The sequence below is a fragment of the Armigeres subalbatus genome, chromosome 3 (genome assembly GCF_024139115.2).
Source record: "Armigeres subalbatus isolate Guangzhou_Male chromosome 3, GZ_Asu_2, whole genome shotgun sequence".
Lineage (NCBI taxonomy): Eukaryota > Metazoa > Arthropoda > Insecta > Diptera > Culicidae > Armigeres > Armigeres subalbatus.
The window spans coordinates 67,870,843-67,890,882 of NC_085141.1; the positions used below are offsets into that span (position 1 = coordinate 67,870,843).

At 43.4% G+C, this 20,040-nt stretch overlaps 1 protein-coding gene across 1 annotated transcript; it reads left to right on the forward strand.

Moving 5' to 3' along the window:
* The first annotated feature begins 1,193 nt into the window (after window positions 1–1,193).
* On the forward strand, window positions 1,194–4,360 carry LOC134228120 (leucine--tRNA ligase, mitochondrial). Its single transcript, XM_062709900.1, has 4 exons — window positions 1,194–1,439; window positions 1,506–3,303; window positions 3,361–3,836; window positions 3,906–4,360. Exons 1-4 carry the CDS (start codon window positions 1,329–1,331, stop codon window positions 4,203–4,205), a joined length of 2,685 nt encoding a protein of 894 aa, XP_062565884.1. The 5' UTR covers window positions 1,194–1,328; the 3' UTR covers window positions 4,206–4,360.
* The last annotated feature ends 15,680 nt before the right edge of the window (window positions 4,361–20,040 follow it).

Genomic DNA, 20,040 nt, shown 5'->3' on the forward strand with positions numbered 1-20,040 from the left:
CTCAAATAAGTCAAAATCAAATCCCAAATTTTATTAAAATTTCAAGCTCTTGCGAGAAGAAGGGCGTGAGGCGGCATATTTATTTGTCTTTTTAAACGGGTTTCAAAATCTTTTTAAAAATATATCTGAATAAAAATGTCTCGAGGAATGTAACAATAGTATTATTCAACCTCCTGCCAATAGAAGTATTTTATTTCTATCTTTATTAAAAAGGCTTTCAGCCCTTGGCTGGCTCACCTCAAAAGAGAAATACTGTTTGTAACATTTTTTACAGTTAAAGGGACTTAGACAATACATGGTGTCTCTATGAAGGAATAGTATTTTTTTTATATCAGTATCTTAAAAACATGTCGTGTGTTTCATGTCGTGAGTAAACTAAAATGTTTCGGGGATCAATTATAGAACAATTTTTATTTTTGTCGGTGATATTGAACTCTACTTATGCAAGTGTTAATGTCGAGTAGTTATCGAAACAACCGAGAATTATTTGATAACCGTATTGTAAAATGTGACGCTATATTTTACATCGTATATAATACATATTGATGATTCTGACCATTTTTAAATAAAAAATATCTATAGAAAAATATTGCCGATTTCACCAATTTGAAGAGTTATGTGTAGATTGTGATTTTGCTCGCTTCTTTTTCTCACACCCACTCTCATTTCGGATTGATCGATTTTTGTTACTGAAATTTACCCAATTATAACCCATTACTCGTTAGTCACATGTAAGCGTGTACACTAAATCGATTCCCGCCATGATTTGACGTCTATTTGTTTTCAGATTGAGCACTCACACACAAATGTTATACACGGAAAATTAAACTTTTTTGAGTGTATTGAGTGTGAGAAAAAGATGACTGTGAGAAAAAAAATCTCGCAATACTCTTATAAAGTGCAAAAAGCGCAATATTGTGTTTTTATTTATTATGCGGGACTGCATTAGCCTTATTTTCATCAGTTTTCACGGTAAACGCTTTAGGCGTGTGGTTGCAAGGAGCTAGACCTACTAGTCTAAGTCTAGCTCATTGGTGTGGTTGTGTATGCACGCAAGAAATCGACGAAATTACTGTCAGATCAGGAAAAATAATCGATCAAAAGATCAGCTGATGACGATGGTGACGACGCCGCCGGCGCCGCGCACATGGTAATTGATTTTGTTTTGTTATCACATTCGTAAACGTGGGCGGTGTTTGTTTTGTTGTTTTCACATTAGTGACAGTAGAGTTTTCCGTGGTCTGGGGTGTTAATTCATACGTTAGATTGTGTAATTATTTTTCGGCTTAAATTTAAACGCGTTGCATTAAATACGATTTTACGAAAACATGAGACTGGTTCAATTGAAGGCATTTAAAACCCTCCAGCAGAAGTTTTCTGCTGGATATTGTAATAAATGGCGCCGCCGAATGTGTTCGATAGCCGGATCCAATTTGCTGGTGGGTATCATTCGATTGAAACGAATGATCTATATTCTCTACCTACTGTACATATCTATTTTACAGGAAAACAGAGACCTCACATCCGATATGAAGCTGGAGATTGAGCAAAAGTGGCGCAACAATTTGGGCGATTATCGGTTCGATCCTGCAAGTGGTAAACCCAAAAAATATGTGCTTGCAATGTTTCCGTATCCGTCGGGGAATCTGCACATGGGCCACGTTAGGGTTTACACTATCAGCGATGCAATGGCCCGCTATTACCGACTGAACGGGGCCAATGTACTACATCCAATGGGGTGGGACGCATTCGGACTGCCGGCAGAGAATGCTGCTATGCAGCGGAAGATTCCGGCGGATAAGTGGACAAAACAGAATATTGCCCAGATGCGAGAACAGTTGGAAAAGTTGCAATTTAGTTTCGATTGGGAACGAGAATTTGCGACGTGTGATCCGGAGTATTATCGGTGGACGCAGAAGTTGTTCCTGATGTTATATGAAGATGGGTTGGCATATCAGAAAGAGGCCCAGGTCAACTGGGATCCCATTGATGAGACAGTTCTGGCCGATGAGCAGGTAGATGACAACGGATGTTCTTGGAGGTCTGGAGCTAAAGTGGAGAAGAAGGTTCTGAGGCAGTGGTTTATTAAAACCACGAGGTTTGCCAAAGCATTGTACGATGGTTTGGCTGATCCTACGCTAGAGGATTGGAAAGACATAACAAAACTTCAAAAACATTGGATTGGTGAGTGCGATGGATATAATTTTGAGCTTAAAATCGTTGGTGAAAAAAAGACTATCCCTGTTTGGACTAAATATCCGGAACAACTAAAGGAAGCACTTTTTGTGGCTGTGCGTCCCACCAGCATCTGGAATCATTATAAAACGGATGAGGGAAAGCTTGATTTAAATGTCGAGAACCCTCTTTTGGGACACAATTTGCCTGTTATTGTAACAGAGAAAGTCAATTATCCGGACGGAAACGATTGTTATCTGGGAGTAGCATCAGTGGAAGCAGATTGCCAGCTTGCGTTGCACTATCAGTTACCGTTAGATGTACAACCTCAGAGCAATAATGAAGACTTCCGTGGAGACATTTTAGATCAAGCATTTAAATTGAAAATGGGTGGATATCCTGTTAGTTCGAAATTACGGGATTGGCTAATTTCAAGACAAAGGTTTTGGGGAACACCCATTCCAATTATTCATTGTGAAAGTTGCGGACCAGTTCCTGTTCCAGTTGCCGATCTACCCGTTAAGCTACCTCTAGACTCTGTAGGCCTCCCACTGCCTGAGAACGAACAATGGCTTAAAACAGCTTGTCCAAAGTGCCACTCGCCTGAAGCACGAAGAGAAACCGACACGATGGACACATTTGTGGACAGCTCATGGTACTTCTTACGCTTCCTTGACACCAAGAATCCTTCGGAGCTTGTAGATCCTGACCTGTCCCGTCGAATGATGCCGGTAGATTTGTACGTCGGCGGAAAAGAACATGCCGTTTTGCACATGTATTATGCCAGGTTCATGAACCACTATTTGCACAGTAAGGGATTTGTTTCCACACCGGAACCATTTAAACGCCTGCTAGTACAGGGGATGGTTATGGGGCGATCATATCGACTAAAGGGCAGTGGCAAATATCTCCCTGCCGACGAAGTGGAAGTACTTGACGAGAAGAAAAATAAAGCCATCGAGAAAGCAACTGGATCACAGGTGGTAACGTTGTGGGAAAAGATGTCCAAATCCAAATTGAACGGTGTGGATCCGTTGGAGGTTCTGAAGCAGCATGGGTGTGATACATTACGGATGATATTGTTAGGAGATGTGGCGCCCACTTCACATCGCAATTGGTCCGAAGCAAGTATGTTGCTAAAACCATAATAAAACTTTAAACTACATTCGATCGTTTTTCTTCCAGCTTTTCCCGGAATACTAAACTGGCAAAAGCGCATTTGGATGACCATGCATGACTACCGATTATATCGATCAGCCATCCAATTGGCGCAAGCTCCACCGGATACAGAAGAGTTCCGCCAGCAGGACCGCAAGCTGTGGGATGCGAGAAACTATTTCTCCGCTGGTGCAACTTTCAACTATAAATTCTCCCATCAGCTCAGCGTGGGCATTTCCAAAATGCAAGGCCTCACTAATGCAATTCGACGCTCTGCACCGGAAGTCGTAGCGTTTAGCGAGCAGTATGAGCGGGCGATAGCCGCACAAATTATAATGCTGGCACCGATGGCACCGCATTTTGCGTCCGAACTGTGGGAGCAATTTCAGGCACTGCCTCACAGGTTGAACATCAGTTCGGATGAAATCCAGTGGGATCGAGGGGTGTTTGAGCAAAACTGGCCCGTAGTAGATGAAGATTATCCTTTGGATTTAACATTTAAGGTTAGTATAATTAAGCATAGTTGATTGCATAGGATTTTGAGCTTTTACAAATATTATTATCACTCCCAGGTCAATGGATTTGAGTGCTGCATACTCAAAATTCCTGTAAAGGATCTCAACCAGCTGACACACCAGCAATCACTGGATCTTGCCTTTGGCCAAGACGCGGTCTTGAGTTACATAGGTCAGCGTAAGGTTCGCAACACTGACTTCGTGCTCTATCCTGGATGCGATGCCATCTTGAGTATAACTTTAAATCAATTATCTAAGGAAGATAAGGAGCAGTTGAAAACACAAATTGGTGATGTGAAAGCGAAATCCAAAAATGACAAGAAGAGAAGCAAAAAGCAAAAGGAAGTATGTAGTTAAGCAGTGAGCTGGAGCGTGGCGGCTAAATTTAATTTCAAAATGTAATCAGCCTTCTGTTTCACGGTTTTAATGCTCCGAAACTCTGTTAGTGATAAGAATAAGGTCAAAAAGTTTAATGAATTGCAATGCTGCATGCGGAAAGCCATCACAATTTACTGGTTTCTTGCATTAACATTAGTAGGTGTTAGGCTCTCGCCGATATTTCCCACGAACACGACCGCCAAACTGGACTAATTCAACTGGGCAATGTAAAACAAATTGTTTTTTCGACAAAACTTTTCGTAAAATTTTTTTCATTACAATCGCACTACCTCTCAATCCGCAAAAATAACAATGTTCATATGGCTCAGATTCTGGCAGCTCTCAATGCTCAAGATGGCCGCTTTCGCATATCTCTGAATGTAGGATTCCTATAGTCTGAACCATTTTCCTGTATTCTTGGCGGTATAACGTTTCGTATAATATTGCGGTTTACAATTTTTCGTTGTACCGTTTTGTTTAGATTCATACTTCTTTAACGTTTCGCCCAGTGTTTTTTTGCTACCGGAGAGAATGCTTTTACGCACGACCCAGCACACGTGCTAAGTAGTTGCAAAGCTACACGGGGGTGTACTGGAGTGTCGGGCTCGACCAATGACATGTAATACCGACTACACTCCCCTTGGGCTCCGCCATAATTTCCCCCAGGAACTGCGTCCCAGCATTACTTCTGGGGAATAGGCAGTACCGGCAGTACTTATTGTATTCGCTCATTCACACTCAGACAGGCACTCATTCCGTGAAGCACAAGAAGTCTGGACTGCCATCGTAAATGACGTTCAATGGAGTAACAGCTGCTACCACCCCACTATGGGGCGGCTCCATACAAGTAGGTGGCCGAAAATATTTTTATTTCATTTCAGCAATATTTCACACTCATATCGTAGATTAATGTTTAAAATATGTGAAATAGTTGTTTTGCATGTATGTCATTATTGCTTCTAAGGACTCCAAACTTCCTGGAATACCGCCCTTTAATCTCCATGGAATATATCCATGCTATTTACGAACGTAACATGTACATTGTATACAGTAGTCTATAAATATGTATTTTATAGAAGCACAGACTTGTAGAGTTCGAACAAGAAAATTGTATATTGTTTTTGAGTGTATTGAATTTTACATATGTTCTAAGTTGCCCAAAGACTCCGCGGAATACAGGCCTTTGCATCTACAAGCGCAACACTTACTTACTTATGGGTCCTGTACACCACCGGTGGTGCAAAGGTCCGACTTGGAAGATCTCCATCCTGAGCGTTGCCCGGCTATCACTTTAACCTGTTGCCAGGTTAGATTTCGGTCGACTTCTTTTATTTCTTTATTGAGGCTTCGCCGCCATGAGCCTCTGGCTCTGCCTCTGCTGCGATGTCCCGCTGGGTTCCAGTCTAATGCTTGTTTACAGATTTCGTTTCCGCCCCTACGTAGAGTGTGGCCGACCCAGCCCCACTTCCGATCCCGAATTTCTGTTGCTATCGGCCTCTGGTGTCAACGACGATGGAGTTCGTTGTTTGAGATCCAGTTGTGAAGCCACCAGGCCCGAATTATATACCGCAGGCATCTGTTAATGAACACCTGCAGCCGTTGAGTGTTCTCCACTGATACACACCATGTTTCGCTAGCGTATAACAGCACAGATTTTACGTTAGAGTTGAAAATTCGTATTTTGGTGCGTTCACTTATCTGCCTGTTTTTCGCAAAGGCAGCCCTTGCTTTCTTGATCCGTGCGCCTATGTCGATCTTGGTACCGCCGTCTGACGCCATTTGGCTACCAAGATATTGGAAGCTTTCAACATTCTCCACTGGTTGCCCGGCTACTGTGAAACTGGAAGGAGTCAACGTGTTTACATCCAACGATTTGGTTTTGTTGACGTTGATGACTAAACCTGCAGAGGAGGAGCGCTCGGCAAGGTCGTTGAGCTTAATCTGCATATCAGAGCGCCGTTGCGTGAGGAGTGCAACGTCATCAACCAATTCGAAGTCGTTTAGGTGCTCCATGGTTATAGGCTGCCATAACAGCCCGCGGTTTGGTTCACGGTCAATCGCATCTACTAGAATCTCATCGATTACGATGAGGAACAGTAACGGTGATAGAATACATTCTTGCCTCACACCAGCTACGACCCGGATAGGGTCGGACAGGACCCCATTGTGCAGCACTCTACACGAAAAGGCCTCGTACTGTGCTTCGATGAGGCCGATGATTTTCTCAGGAACCCCCTTGCGTCTCAGGGCGCCCCACATATTCTCGTGATTGAGACGGTCGAAAGCTTTCTCGTAGTCAATGGATACCAAGTAAAGGGACTCTTGGAATTCGTTGACCGGTTCCAGAATGATGCGGAGCGTGACAATATGGTCCACACAGGTTGTCCACAAGCGCAACAGGTTGTCTTTTAAGGATTTTTCAAATTGGATCAAACTCTTAACCCTCAAATCAAATAAAGGGAATACAATATAAAGCTCTATGAAAGCTATACGAACTCCATGTAATAAAAGCATTTTTATCTGTACTCAAATGCGTTGTACTGCAGTTCTGCTCGAGTTCTAGCACGAATGAAAACGTCATGTAAATTATCCTCTCTTAAAGCTTTCCTGGCATGATGAGTTCGACTTTTTTTTAAGTGCCTATGTAGAAACTCAGCTGCTTCTTCAGCCAACATTCCAAGTGGTGCTGGTGAATGAATTATTATATCTCCAGCATGGGCAAGGACTTTATGTACCGTAGCAGGAATTTTATACTAGTCATACAGCTGCAAATATAACCGGCTGTACAATAACTGTCTAGCTTTTCAGGATTGATTGGCTTTTGGCAGTTTATCGCCATCAGAATGTTCCAGAACCGGTGTATTAGCTCTTCGTTGACATCTAATGCTTCACTTGACAACTTACCTTTACCTTCGTAATCTTTTGTGGATTTATTGCAAGCGGCATTTTCCCTTGCAGTCAGCGAACACGTTTCCGGTCTTCTTCTTATTCTTATTGGCATTACATCCCCACACTGGGACAGAGCTGCCTCGCAGCTTAGGTTCATTAAGCAATTCCACAGTTATTCGCTTTGACGCAGCCGCGCTGTTGCCATCTAGCGGCGACGGACGTGTGCGTGAAATCACTGTTTTTCAACATGGTGAAGTATTGGAAGTATATTTTAAAATGCTTTTAAAATGTTATTGTAGATTTACTTGACCAATGGATTCGAAGGTCAGTTCACTTGCCTATTTCAAACGTTCCCTTTTCCATTTCCAAATACGTAGGGTTAGAATTTTGAAAAACTACATGTTAGGTTCCTCATCTACACATGTTTTTGCCTTTCTCGTACAACTAAGTTGTACCGAAAGGCTATCATTTCACTCCAAATTCGAACTTTTGATAGAAGTCCCGGAGACCCATAGTGTTATATACCATTCGACTCAGCTCGATGAGCTGAAAAAATGTCTGTCTGTCCGTGTGTGCGTGTGTGTGTGTATGTGTGTGCGTGTGTGTGTGCACAAAATGCCATAAAAAACATTAGCCAAATTTTCACATAGAAACTCTTAACCGATTTTCTTGCAACAAGTTGCATCCGACAGAGACTAAAACGCTGTTGATCACTATTGAATTTCATAATAATTGCAAATTGCAAAAAATAGATAATATTAAAATAGTGATGAGATATAGTGACATAGAACAATAATGTGTTATGAAAAATGCCTTGCATCTATGAATATTTTTAAAGTTTATCCGCGGCTTGCTCTCATTAAGAGTTTCATCGTACTATAAAGATGCTCGTGTTGCACGCATTTAGGCGTAAGTATGCTCTTCGTTCAGTTTCATAGTACTATGAAATTGTCCGAAAGTTAAAATTCGAACATAGGAATTTCGAGAAACTTTTGGCAGTGCCATCTGTCGTCTACTAGTGTAAATTTTCTATCATAACATTCGACGGTGTAACTGTTTTGCCTTTCTTGTACATCATCGAGGTGTAAGCGTGAAGGCTACATTTATTACTTTTTTGCGCGAGAAAGGCGCCATCACCGCTAGGTGGATTAATCTGGGTTTTTTAATCAAAATAATTCAACTTTCGTGTTACTTATATGAAAGTAAATTAAATTTCTAACCCAAAAAAGTGAACAATTTTAGGCTAAAATGTGTTTTAACGCTTTAATAAGCATTTTAAAATTGACGTCCTATATCCCTTGCTGGGTGAAATAAAAAGGCATCAGCCGGCCGCCATTTTGTTTTCTCGCTTTCGTCAGGGCCAATTAACTGCGAGGTTTCTAAGCCAAGTTACCATTTTTGCATTCGTATATCATGAGGCTAACACGATGATACTTTTATGCCCAGGGAAGTCGAGAAAATTTCCAATTCGAAAATTGCCTAGACCGGCACCGGGAATCGAACCCAGCCACCATCAGCATGGTATTGCTTTTAAGCCGCGCGTCTTACCGCACGGCTAAGGAGGGTTCCGGTTTTCGGTTTACAAGAAGGAAAATAAACGAGACGTCGACAATTACCGGGGTATCACCTCTTTGAGCGCTGTTTCGAAACTATTCGAACTCGCTTTATGTCTGAACATTCAACGGCTCCAAATCTTCTATGCCTAACTTCCGATAATATATTATAACGGAAGGTATGGTCAGTCATGCCCAAACTGACGTCATATTATACTGACCTGTCAGCTGCCTTCGACATTGCAAACCACGATATTGCGGTTGCGAAAATGGAAAGATTTGGCGTCATTTCCACATCAGGCATCCCGCAAGGCTGCCATTTGGGACCTTCAATTTTTCTTCTGTATTTTAACGATGAGCACCTCCTTCTTAGAACTCCACGATAAGCCTACGCTGATGACCTCATGATTTATCTACAAAACGGATCAATCAAAGATTGTATTTTGCTCCAGTGACAGCTACTAGTTTTCGATGAACAGTGTATTTTAAACCGTATGATTTTTTTACGCCTTTCTTCATTTGTTATACATATGCACTCTGTGTTTCCACATGTGTTGAACTTAATCTAGAATTAAAAAAACACATTAATTAATTAATAAGTTAAAAAAAACCTGTCGAATTTTCAGCTAATTCGGATAAAATTTCGAGGTGGCTTAAGTCGATTAAGTGTTTTTGAGCTATTTTCAATTAACAAATCTAACAAGAGATATAAACGCCAAAAAGTTATCGCAACAACCTCTATACGGAAGCTATTGGTGTGCTCTACAAGTCTTGTGAACATTGTGATTCGTTCCGTTTACTTTTTACCAAGAAGTGATTTTCGGAATTTTAAGTGCATAAAAACACTGTTTCCCCTAAAAGCCGTTGTTCTACAAAATTCTTGAATTTATGACAAATCATTGCTAATTTATTATATTTCATTCATTTTTCTCTGGACATTTGAGTAATATAATTGCCAATGTGCGATTTACCGTTAAATTCTTAAAAATCAGAAGCTGAACATTGGTCATAAATTTGCACGTTCGGATTTCTTCAAACAAGTTATTCGGAGGTCCTTCGTAGCTTAGTTGATTTAAGCATCAGTCTGGGATCGTGGGATCGAGTCCTATCGAGAGAAAGTACTTACCTCCAATACCAGAGGCGTCGCGTGATCAATTCTTCAACCTGTGCACCGTTTGATTGAAGTGATATATTTCGAGAAAAACGTGTTTAAACAGGTCCCTTGACACATCTTTCATTCATTCATTCATATTATATATATAAAACAAAGTTGGTGTTTGTACGACCGCATGCGCATCAATCGGGAATGGGTAGACCGATTCGAACGGTTCTATATTCGTTTTGTTCATCTTTTTACAAGGAAGAATGTTATGATATAACTGGTAAACTTTTAAAACCGAAATCGAACATTATCGATGAATCGATTTATTATGCATTTTGCACGATTTTTTTTTGTTTTTGTTGTTTTAATCATTCTATTATCTATATATTAAACCATTTCTAATAGAATTTCTCTCACACGGCTCAACCTTATGTTGTGAGAAGACTATGGAAAAAAACAACATTTTTTATCCACAAATCCAGTCGAGTTGTGGAACAAATATACTCAATCCAGTTGAGACCCGAAATTGGGTGCTAGCGAAGTTGGATTTTTCTCACAATCCGTACGTTCAACCTAACTTTGGAAGTGGTGCGCTGAATAGCGCTTCGCGATATGAAAACAGCGCACAACTTCCGAAGTTAGGTTTAACGTACGGATTGTGAGAAAAATCCAACTTCGCTATCCCCCAATTCCGGTTTTCAACTGGATTGAGAATATAAAGACGACAAGACTGACGATATTTTGCATCAAAAACGCACAGCCACAGGCAGTTGCCAACTGCCTGTGAACGATGAGATGCACAACGAGGCGTTGATTTTAATAGAAGATATGCGTCTACTCATGTGTGGTCATTTATTGAGTCAATTGCTGTGCACAATGCATTCAATCGAGAATTTGCGCGGGAACAAGAATATGATCGAGATGCTTTGTGCCAGGAAGTTCAAACGAATGTTCCGTTATTGACTCCTCAGCAAAAGACAATTTACGACACTCTGATGACGGGTATCGAAAATCAAAATGGAGGTATTTTCTTCATCGATGCACCTGGAGGAACTGGCAAAACGTTCCTCATGTCTTTACTGCTTCAGTCCGTTCAACAGCAGAAATTGCGCTGGCGGTTGTGTCTGCAGGAAGTGCAGCCACATTGCTAGAAGGAGGTCAAACAGCTCTGTGGTGAATACAGTAGAAAATATTATATAAATTATATTAAACTATTAACTTGATATGCCCTATAGTACATCATGCTTCAGTTACATTTACGAACATATGTTAAGGTTCTGTATGAAAGCGTTCTTAATTCTGTCCGTTTGTCAGACGCTGTGCAGTGAGATGCGTGGTTATGAATATGAGAGACATCAAGAAAAGAGTAATTGATGAAGTCAATTTCGCATAGGCTTTTAGTGGTGTGTGTGAGATTGCAACAAACTCGAACGTCGGATGCGCCGTTCGTTGGGATTGAAGCAACGAAGGTTGGGTTTCAGTTTACTGACTGATTTTGAGGCAAACGCATCGTGCTTGTTGTTTCTACAGTGGTTGCATCATCTGTTTCAATTCGGCTGGTGCAGGCACGTTGAAATACGACATGACGCGGTCGGTAGGAGTGTTGTTTTGTATTGTAAAATCAATACAATGGCTGGAGTTGGATCGATCAACACAATACTTGTGCTTTAGTGTATTATATGTGTAAATTTTTTTGACGTAAACTACGTCTAAGGGGAAGACTCAGATACAGGGTGCAAAACCGAAATTTCCAAATTCGAGACCGTCACGAAATTAGGATAGATTTCAAACGCTAATAGCGTCTTTATCTTTCGATGGATTTTCGACATTTGCTTATCAATCGACTCAGAAACTCTCCAGCAATTTGCCAATTCTATTGATTCTATTGATTATCAACGTTAAACTATTGGAAATGTTATTTCTTTCCAAACCGGGTGAAAAATTCAATTTCGTTCATAAATCCCCAACACGGACATCAGATTGCAGTAAGGTACGGGCCTTTTGATACACTGCTTCGTTTTCCATGTGTATAAAAAGCCCCGTGTTTCGCGTGCGCGCGTCATTTTCATTCTGGATGTCACGGCGAGCAGACCAGGGCGTCCAGAAGCGGTCCCAGTGACAACGGTGGTGCGGATGAAATTTTTTCTGTCGGTGGTGGTGGCGGTCGTGGAAGCAGCAGCACATCATTTTCATCCGTGTCCCATCTTCGGCGGATCTGGCAATCGACGGCGTTTGTTGAGCCGAATCATCGGATGGCGGTCGCGCAGCCCAGTGGCTGCTGTTAATAAGGTACATAAGTGGCAATTAATCGGTTCTTTTCAGGACCATCATTATATTTGGGAGGAAGGTTAAGTTGAAATAATTTTCCTAAAGTGCAACCGTTAGGAACTGGAAAATTCTTCGGTGAAATTTTCTAGCGTAATTCGGAGTTATATGATTTTAGTGATTGAGAATGTTGATATTAGACGAACTTTCTTCATAGAACAAAGCATAATTGTTTGGCATCGGTAGCGGAATCATAGCATTAGTGCCGGTCCGAGCATAGGCTGTCATCGGAAGATTGCTACAGCAATTTATTCACTAATGTGGCGTTTGCAACGATTTGGATGTTGTCGGCACAACATGAAACTTCCCGCGAGACTCTAATTTTGTATTTTCCTGTTGATGATTGAAAAGAAATCTGTTCCGAGATGAACTTTATTCAAAGCGCAACCCTAACGTCGGTAGTTGAATCCCAAGCAAGTATCGGAAAGAGACCATGCAAACAATTGATTCGCATTATGACTGAAGCAAATTGTATGGATTGTATGGCAGTATTGATGTTTGCTACAGATTTTTCACGTAAACTTCGTCTAAGGGAAGACTCAGATACAGGGTTTAAAATGGAAATTTCCAAATTCGAGACTGTCACAAGAATTAGGATTTCAAACGCTAACAGCGTCTTTATCTTTCGATGGATTTTCGACATTTGCTTATCAATCGATTCGGAAACCCTTCAGCAATTTGCCAGTTCTATTGATACTATTGATTATCATTAATGCTTAATTTTTTCTACAACAAATATGATTTTGAAAAAGTATCACCGGCGCGTGCTTACTCACAATCTACATGCTGATACATTTACAGTTACATCAAACAACTGAAAACCGAAATACGCCACTCCAAAATAACGAGGTGACAATGTTAGAAAGAGACAAAAGATAGGAAAAATAACACAGTGTGTAGTGCCTCCCCGAGTCACCTTAAGGGAAGATCCTTTAATTACGTAACGCAAAAATTGGGCATTTCAACCCACCCCCCTCCCCCCCTATATCACACTTTTTGTATGAAGCATCTAAAAATTATGTATGGGTCGTCACACTTCGCCAAACCCCCCCCCCTCCCCCCCTAAGCGTTACGTAATTTGTGGACGCTCCCAAGAGCCACTTTCATTGATGGTAGCCGATCGTTTGTACTTCATATCAAATATCATATCATATCATAGCATATCAAAGAATATTGTGGCCAAATTCCATAAAATTTGGTCAACAAAAACCCCCCTGACAATAATAGAACAAAACCTGCCAAAGCCGTCATTCCTCCTATTTCAGACAAGAAAATTCAATCTGAGCGCTGCTAATGTTGATGACGACGACCGCGCGACCCACACCATCGCCGGGAATAAAATTTCCGGTAGGAGCTCCGCCGATACCGAACCACTACTGGTAGTGGTATCACTACCACGGTCTGCTCTCCGCGACATCTCGAACGAAATGGCTCGCGCGCGCGGAAGGGCTGCTTTCTTGTAATCAATAAAGTTGAACCTGTAGCCACGCCCCTTTGGTGAGTGTGTGACGGTTGCACAATATTTGCATTCATACCGGACAACAAAGAGGCGGGACTAATGAGCCATCTTTATTGATTATAAGAAAACTGCTCTCCCGCGCGCGCGAGGCTCGAAGCATTCCAGTTCGAGACAGCAACACGTACGGACGTGTTTTTTGCTCGCGCATTTTTTCGAAGTGTTTTTTCTCGTTCGTTCGCTGTTTACGTTTCCGCTTGTCGCGTTGGCGTTATTTTCTCCCGGACCCGTCATGGGAGACTCGGTGGCCGATTCGGTCGCTGGAAAAGTGCCTAAGCGCACTGCTCTTGGAGGCGCGGGTAACCCTCCAAGCAGCTTTTGCAGAGCAACGTGTTCTCGCCGTTGCCGCTTGATGACGCCGGCAATCCGCCGAAAAGAGGAAGAAGCAGCAATCGCAGCTGCCGCAGGTGCAACCGGAGCGGAAGGAGAAGTGCCCGCCCGTGTTTGTGAAGGGCGATCCGCCGGATTTACGCCCAAAATTCGCCAGCTGATCGCTAAGGGGCTGAAATGTACTTTTCGGCTCTGCAGCGAGGGCGTGAAAGTGATGCCGGCCAACAGGGACCATCATCAATCCGTCGTGGAGTTCCTCGAGGTCCACAAGTATGAGTACTACACTCATGACCATCCCGGCACGAAGCCGCTCAAGGCTTTGCTGCGAGGACTTCACGACATGAAGGAGGAAGAGCTCCAAGCAGAGCTTGAAAGTTGCGGACTGAAGCCAGTAGCCGTCCACAAGATCGCTCGTCACGACAAGGCGAGGAAATATCGCGACCAGCTTTACCTGATCCATCTGGAGCACGGCTCCACTACCTGGAAGGACCTGAAGCTGGTTGGCGTTATAAATTACACCGTCGTTGACTGGGGAGCGATATCGGCCAGTGCACCGCGATGTAACGCAATGCACCAACTGCTTCAATTTCGGGCACGGCACCAGGAACTGCCGCATGAAGCCGCGCTGCAACAAGTGTGGCGAACCCCATCCGACTGACGAGTGCGACAAAATGGAGGTGGCAGATCCCAAGTGCGCCAACTGTGGCGGCAAACATCGGGCCACCACAAAGGGCTGCCCAAAGCGAGCCGAGTTCCTGGAAATCCGGAAGAAGGCTTCCACCAAGACCATGCCGAAGAAGAACCGTGTTCCTGTAATCAACGAGGTGAACTTTCCAGCCATCCCTGCTACCCGTCGTGTGATTCCAATACTCCCACCGCTACAGCCGCACAAGCGACTGGCAGCGGCAGCTGCATCGGTCCAAGCTCCAACATCGTCGGCACCATCCACCAGCGAATGGCCCCTGCTCCCTCCTCCTGGGTTCCGTCGGCAGTCGGAGAACGAAGCCGTCCCACCGGAGGAATCTGCCCCGCTGTACACTCCGGAGCAACTGATGCCGATCTTCGCGCAGCTCGCCACTCGACTGCGCGGCTGCAAAACCCGATTCGACCAGGTCTTCACACTTGGCATGTTCATCATTGAAAATGGCTGCTAGGGTGGGCCTGGTCAACTGGAACGCTTGCTCGCTAAAGAGCAAAACAATCGAGCTGAAGGATTTCCTTGAGGAGAAGGAAATAGACGTGGCGTTCATCACCGAAACGCACCTAAAACCGGAGGTGAACATCAACATCCCGGACTTCCGCATCGTGCGACTCGACCGGCCTACCTGGGGAGGTGGTGTGGCCATCACTCTTCGCTACAACATCAACTGTCGCCTGCTTCCAAGCTTCCAGCTCAGTGTCATCGAGGCCATCGGTATCGAAATCATCACTTCTGTTGGCACAATCACGCTCATCGCGGCGTACTGCCCAACCCAAGCCAAAGTCGGCGATGGGTCATCGGCCGCCCTTCGGAGGGACAACGTCAAGCTAACGCGGAGACACGGTCAGTATATCATTGCCGTAGACCTGAATGCCAAGCATCATGCCAGGGGCAACAGTCGCGGCAATCGAAACGGCACCATCTAGAGCGACGACATTAAGGAAGGCCACTACACGATCCTGAGCCCAGATTCCCCACTCGGCTGAGTCGGTCCGGTGCCCACGCAACGCTCGACCTCTACGTAACAAACCTGAATGACCACGTCTCGCAGCCGGTTGTATACCAGGAGCTCAGTTCGGATCACTATCCGGTGGTGGCGGAACTGGGCTCCTCGGTCAATCGGCACCAGCAGTTACGGCGGAACTACCACCGAGTGAACTGGCAGCGTTTCCAGCAGTGCGTCGATAACACCGTCGACTACGAGGTGCGTCCGGAGACGCCGGAAAGTATCGACCGCCAGCTGTGCGCTATCGAGGAGGCGATCACGGCGGCCCGAGAGCAACACGTACCGACGGCTCGGCAGGTAAGCAACTCCTTAAACATCGATACACTCACCAAAGATTTGATTCGATTGCGGAATGTCACTCGCAGGCAGTTTCAGCGTACTGGACTGCCTGAGCTTAAGGCACGCTGCAATCGAATCACAAAAATGATCAAGGCCAGAATGGTGGACCTCAAAAATAACGACTTCTCGAATAAGATCCGCACTCTCCCAGATTATGCTAAGCCGTTCTGGAAAATGACCAAAATTCTAAAATCCAAGCCTCGGCCCATTCCACCTTTGATCCCACTAGACAATAATGGCTCTAAGGATCGCTTGATAACTCCTGCAGAGAAGGTCGCTGAAATAGGTCGTCACTTCGTCAGCTCACACAATCTTGGGCAGAACATCGTCAGTCCACACGAAGCAGCCGTCAACGAGCATGCTAACAACATCCATTTGATTCCCAACGACTTCTCGGAGGAGTTGGAGATCTCAGCTGACGAATTGACGGCCTATATCAAATCGTCGAAGAACATGAAGGCCCCAGGCTTCGACAGCATCCTGAATCTCGAGCTCAAACACATGAGTGCTCCGTTCTTTGAGCACCTCTCGCTGATCTTTAATCAGTGTCTCCGGCTTAGCTACTTCCCATCGTCCTGGAAGTCAGCGAAAGTCATCCCCATCCGGAAGCCTGGGAAGGATCCTTCCTCTCCCAAAAGTTATCGACCCATCAGCCTTCTCTCAGGGTTATCCAAGCTATTCGAAAAAGCTATTCATCATCGGTTACTTGAGTCTGCCGAAAATCTCAACATCTTGCTAGAGGAACAGTTTGGTTTCCGACGCGGTCGGTCAACTGTACACCAACTGACCCGAGTTACCAACGTCCTCAGACGGAACAAGTTTGTCTCGAAAACATCCGCCATGGCCTTACTCGATGTCGAGAAGGCATTTGACAATGTATGGCATGATGGCCTGGTGTACAAACTACAACGCTATAATCTTCCCAGCTACCTGGTGAAAATCATCAACAATTACCTGTCGGCAAGGACATTCCGGGTCTCAATCAGCGGAGCGAGTTCCAATGCGCACAACATCGTCGCAGGCGTTCCCCAGGGCAGTATCCTCAGGCCCCTGCTTTTCAATCTGTTCACCTCCGACATGCCAGAACCTCCAGAAGGCGGCATTCTGTCTCTGTTCGCAGATGACACATCCATCGTCTACAACGGTAGAGTGATCAGAGCGCTAGTGGCAAAACTCCAACGAGGCCTGGATGCCCTGACAGAGTACCTCACCAGCTGGAAGATCTGTATCAACGCGGCGAAGACCCAGGTCATCATTTTCCCCCACTCCAAATCCCCTAAACTTGTTCCGCCTGGGGACTGTAAAATCATCCTCAATGGCACGACCGTGGAATGGGCCAATGAGGCCGGCTACCTTGGCTTGACCCTCGACAGCAAGCTTATTTTCAGGCAACAGGTTGACAAAACGGTGACAAAGTGTAACGTCTTGTTGAAACTACTGTACCCTTTGATCAACCGCCGGTCGTCATTGTCCCTGAAAAATAAGCTTGCTGTCTACAAGCAAATCATCCTCCTGTGATCGAATATGGCATGCCGGTCTGGGAGAGCTGCGCTAAAACCCACCACCTCAAACTTCAACGGGTCCAAAACAAATTCCTGAGGATGATCCTCAACACCCTCCCAGGACAAGAACATCCGAGGTCCACCGTCTGGCCGGAATAAAACCTTACATGAACGCTTTGGTGAGTGTAAAGAAAAGTTTAGGGTCCGTTGCTTGCATTCGGATCAGGCTCCAATTAGGGCGCTAGTTCCAATCTAGGTTATCAAATTTCTTATTGTAAATATTAGTGTACATAGTAGTTAGGTTATCAAATTTAAAAAAACACACCAGCGCCTCCTAAAGGCCGTCATATTAACAGTATATCATATAAACACTTAAATAACAATGTAAACATAAAAATTTAAAATTGAAGTTGGAGGGCCAAGCCGGCCGAGCACTGTACATGTAAAAAATAATTGTAGAACAGAAAATGAAACAATAAAGAAGAATTTTACTACTACTACTACGCGCGCGAGGCATTTCATTTGAAATGTCGTGGAGAGCGGTTCCAGCATCGGCGGAGTTGCTGAGAGAATTAATCGGTTCTTCTCAGGGCCACCATTCTATACAAAGGAAGAGGCGAGGCGAATATTATTCAAAGAGCAAATTAGCCACTTGGCGACGCCATAATGTTGCCGTCCGTAGCAGAATCACGATTGCGCCCCGGGGGGAGATTCTATATAATATGAATTCGTATGAATGGCATCAGTGGCAGCCAAGTGAAAAATGTCGGAAGTGAATCACAAGCGTGCGTCGGAGGGAGTTGCTGGAGTAAATATATTCATATGAATGGTAAATTGGTAATGTGATCGCATTTTGACGTGAACTACGGGGGAGACTCTGATACAGGGTATAAGATGAAAATTTCAAAATTGGGGACCGTCACGTAGTCATGTAAGATTTTAAAAGATAATCTTTATCTTTTGATGGATTTTTGAGATTTATATATCAAATGAATCGGAAACTCTCCACCAATTTGCAAATGTTATTGAAATTTTTGATTATCAACGTTAAACTAGTGGAAATTTTAATTCCTTCCAAACCCAGTAAAAATTCAGACCCAATCAATAATCCTGCAACCCCAACACGGACATGAGGTTGATATAAGTTACGGTCCTTTTCGCCCATCGCTCCATTTTTCTATGCATAAAAGACTCGTGTCTCATACGCGCACGTCATTTTCGTTCGAGCATTCTCAGAGAGCGGACACGATACTTCATTTGTAGCCTTGAGCCAGCATTGGAGGCGATTGTCGGGCGGAGACAAAGGCATCCCACAGCGATAGTCAACGATGGTGGAGCGACGGTCGGGACGGCAGCCTCACTGGAGTGAAAATTTTGCCCGCTTGCGGTCCAAGCGACAACGGCTGCCGCGTTGATGTTGGTCGCGTCGTCAATGGTGGTGCTGCGGTAATTGCCGATAGTGAATGGAGTCATTTAAAGTAAATCAATTCTTTGGATTACCATCATTACCGTGGAAAAATGGTGTTAAGCTGAGAGGATTTTCCAAAGTGCAACAACTTGTGACCAGCACACTCTTGGCGTTCAGTAAAATCTTCTAGCAAGATTCTGAATTTGGTTATGTGCTGTCAGTGATTTCCAATGCGTACCATTGAGAAAAATAACAATATAAAATTGGTCAATTGGAGACAAACTTCGGTTAGTTACGCAGAACTTCGGTTAGTTAGGAAATTTAAATGCAAGGATGATATCAGTAGCAGTCAGCTAAAATTTTCATTTTTGCTGTTAGGGATTGGAATTGCACATTATCGAAGGTTAATCGGTTCTTTTTAGAACCAAAATTTTATACAAAAGAATATTAACCGAAACTAATTTTATTCAAAGTGCAAATTATTATATTCAGAATATTTTTCGAAAAATAAGGAAAAACATCAAAGAAATTGATTTTTTAAAGTGAAACTCCTAACAAATTAAACAAACAAAACTAAACTTCTCATATTATATAAAACTCGAGAATTAAAAAATTTTGACTTAATTACATGAATATATCAGCTACTTTCAAAATGTATATTTTTAATTGTCGTATCCAACAAATTTTATGTTTTGAATATTGCTCGACACCAGTGTTGTCTCAAAAGTAATCAAAAAAACAATTCTCGCTTAACTTTTCAAAAGGACCTAAGTAACATTTTTTTCATGAATTAATTTGAATAGCGCAATCAACAGAGAAATATGAAAGCTTTTGATTGCAGTACTCGAATTAATTCATGAAAAAAATGTTACTTAGGTCCTTTTGAAAAGTTAAGCGAGAATTTTGTAATATTCATGAATTATGGGTCTTGCTAGGTTCTTCATTTCACCAAACGGTTTTACGTAGTTTACGTCGGGCGGTCGTGTCTTGTACACAACCCTTATGATTTTTTTCAGTTTATCAAGGTAAGAATTTGGGGTTGATTCCGGAGTGAGAAGACTCCGAGGCACTTTTTTTTATTCCGGAGCGAGAGGTCTCCGAGGCACTTTCTGTTTATTCCGGAGCGAGAGGACTCCGAGGCATT

Excerpts from the sequence above, each read along its gene's own strand:
- LOC134228120 (XM_062709900.1), top strand. The coding sequence starts at position 1,329 with ATGAGACTGGTTCAATTGAAGGCATTTAAAACCCTCCAGCAGAAGTTT. Across the intron at positions 3,304-3,360 it reads TCGCAATTGGTCCGAAGCAA|CTTTTCCCGGAATACTAAAC; the intron begins GTATGTTGCTAA and ends TTTTTCTTCCAG. Across the intron at positions 3,837-3,905 it reads CTTTGGATTTAACATTTAAG|GTCAATGGATTTGAGTGCTG; the intron begins GTTAGTATAATT and ends TATCACTCCCAG.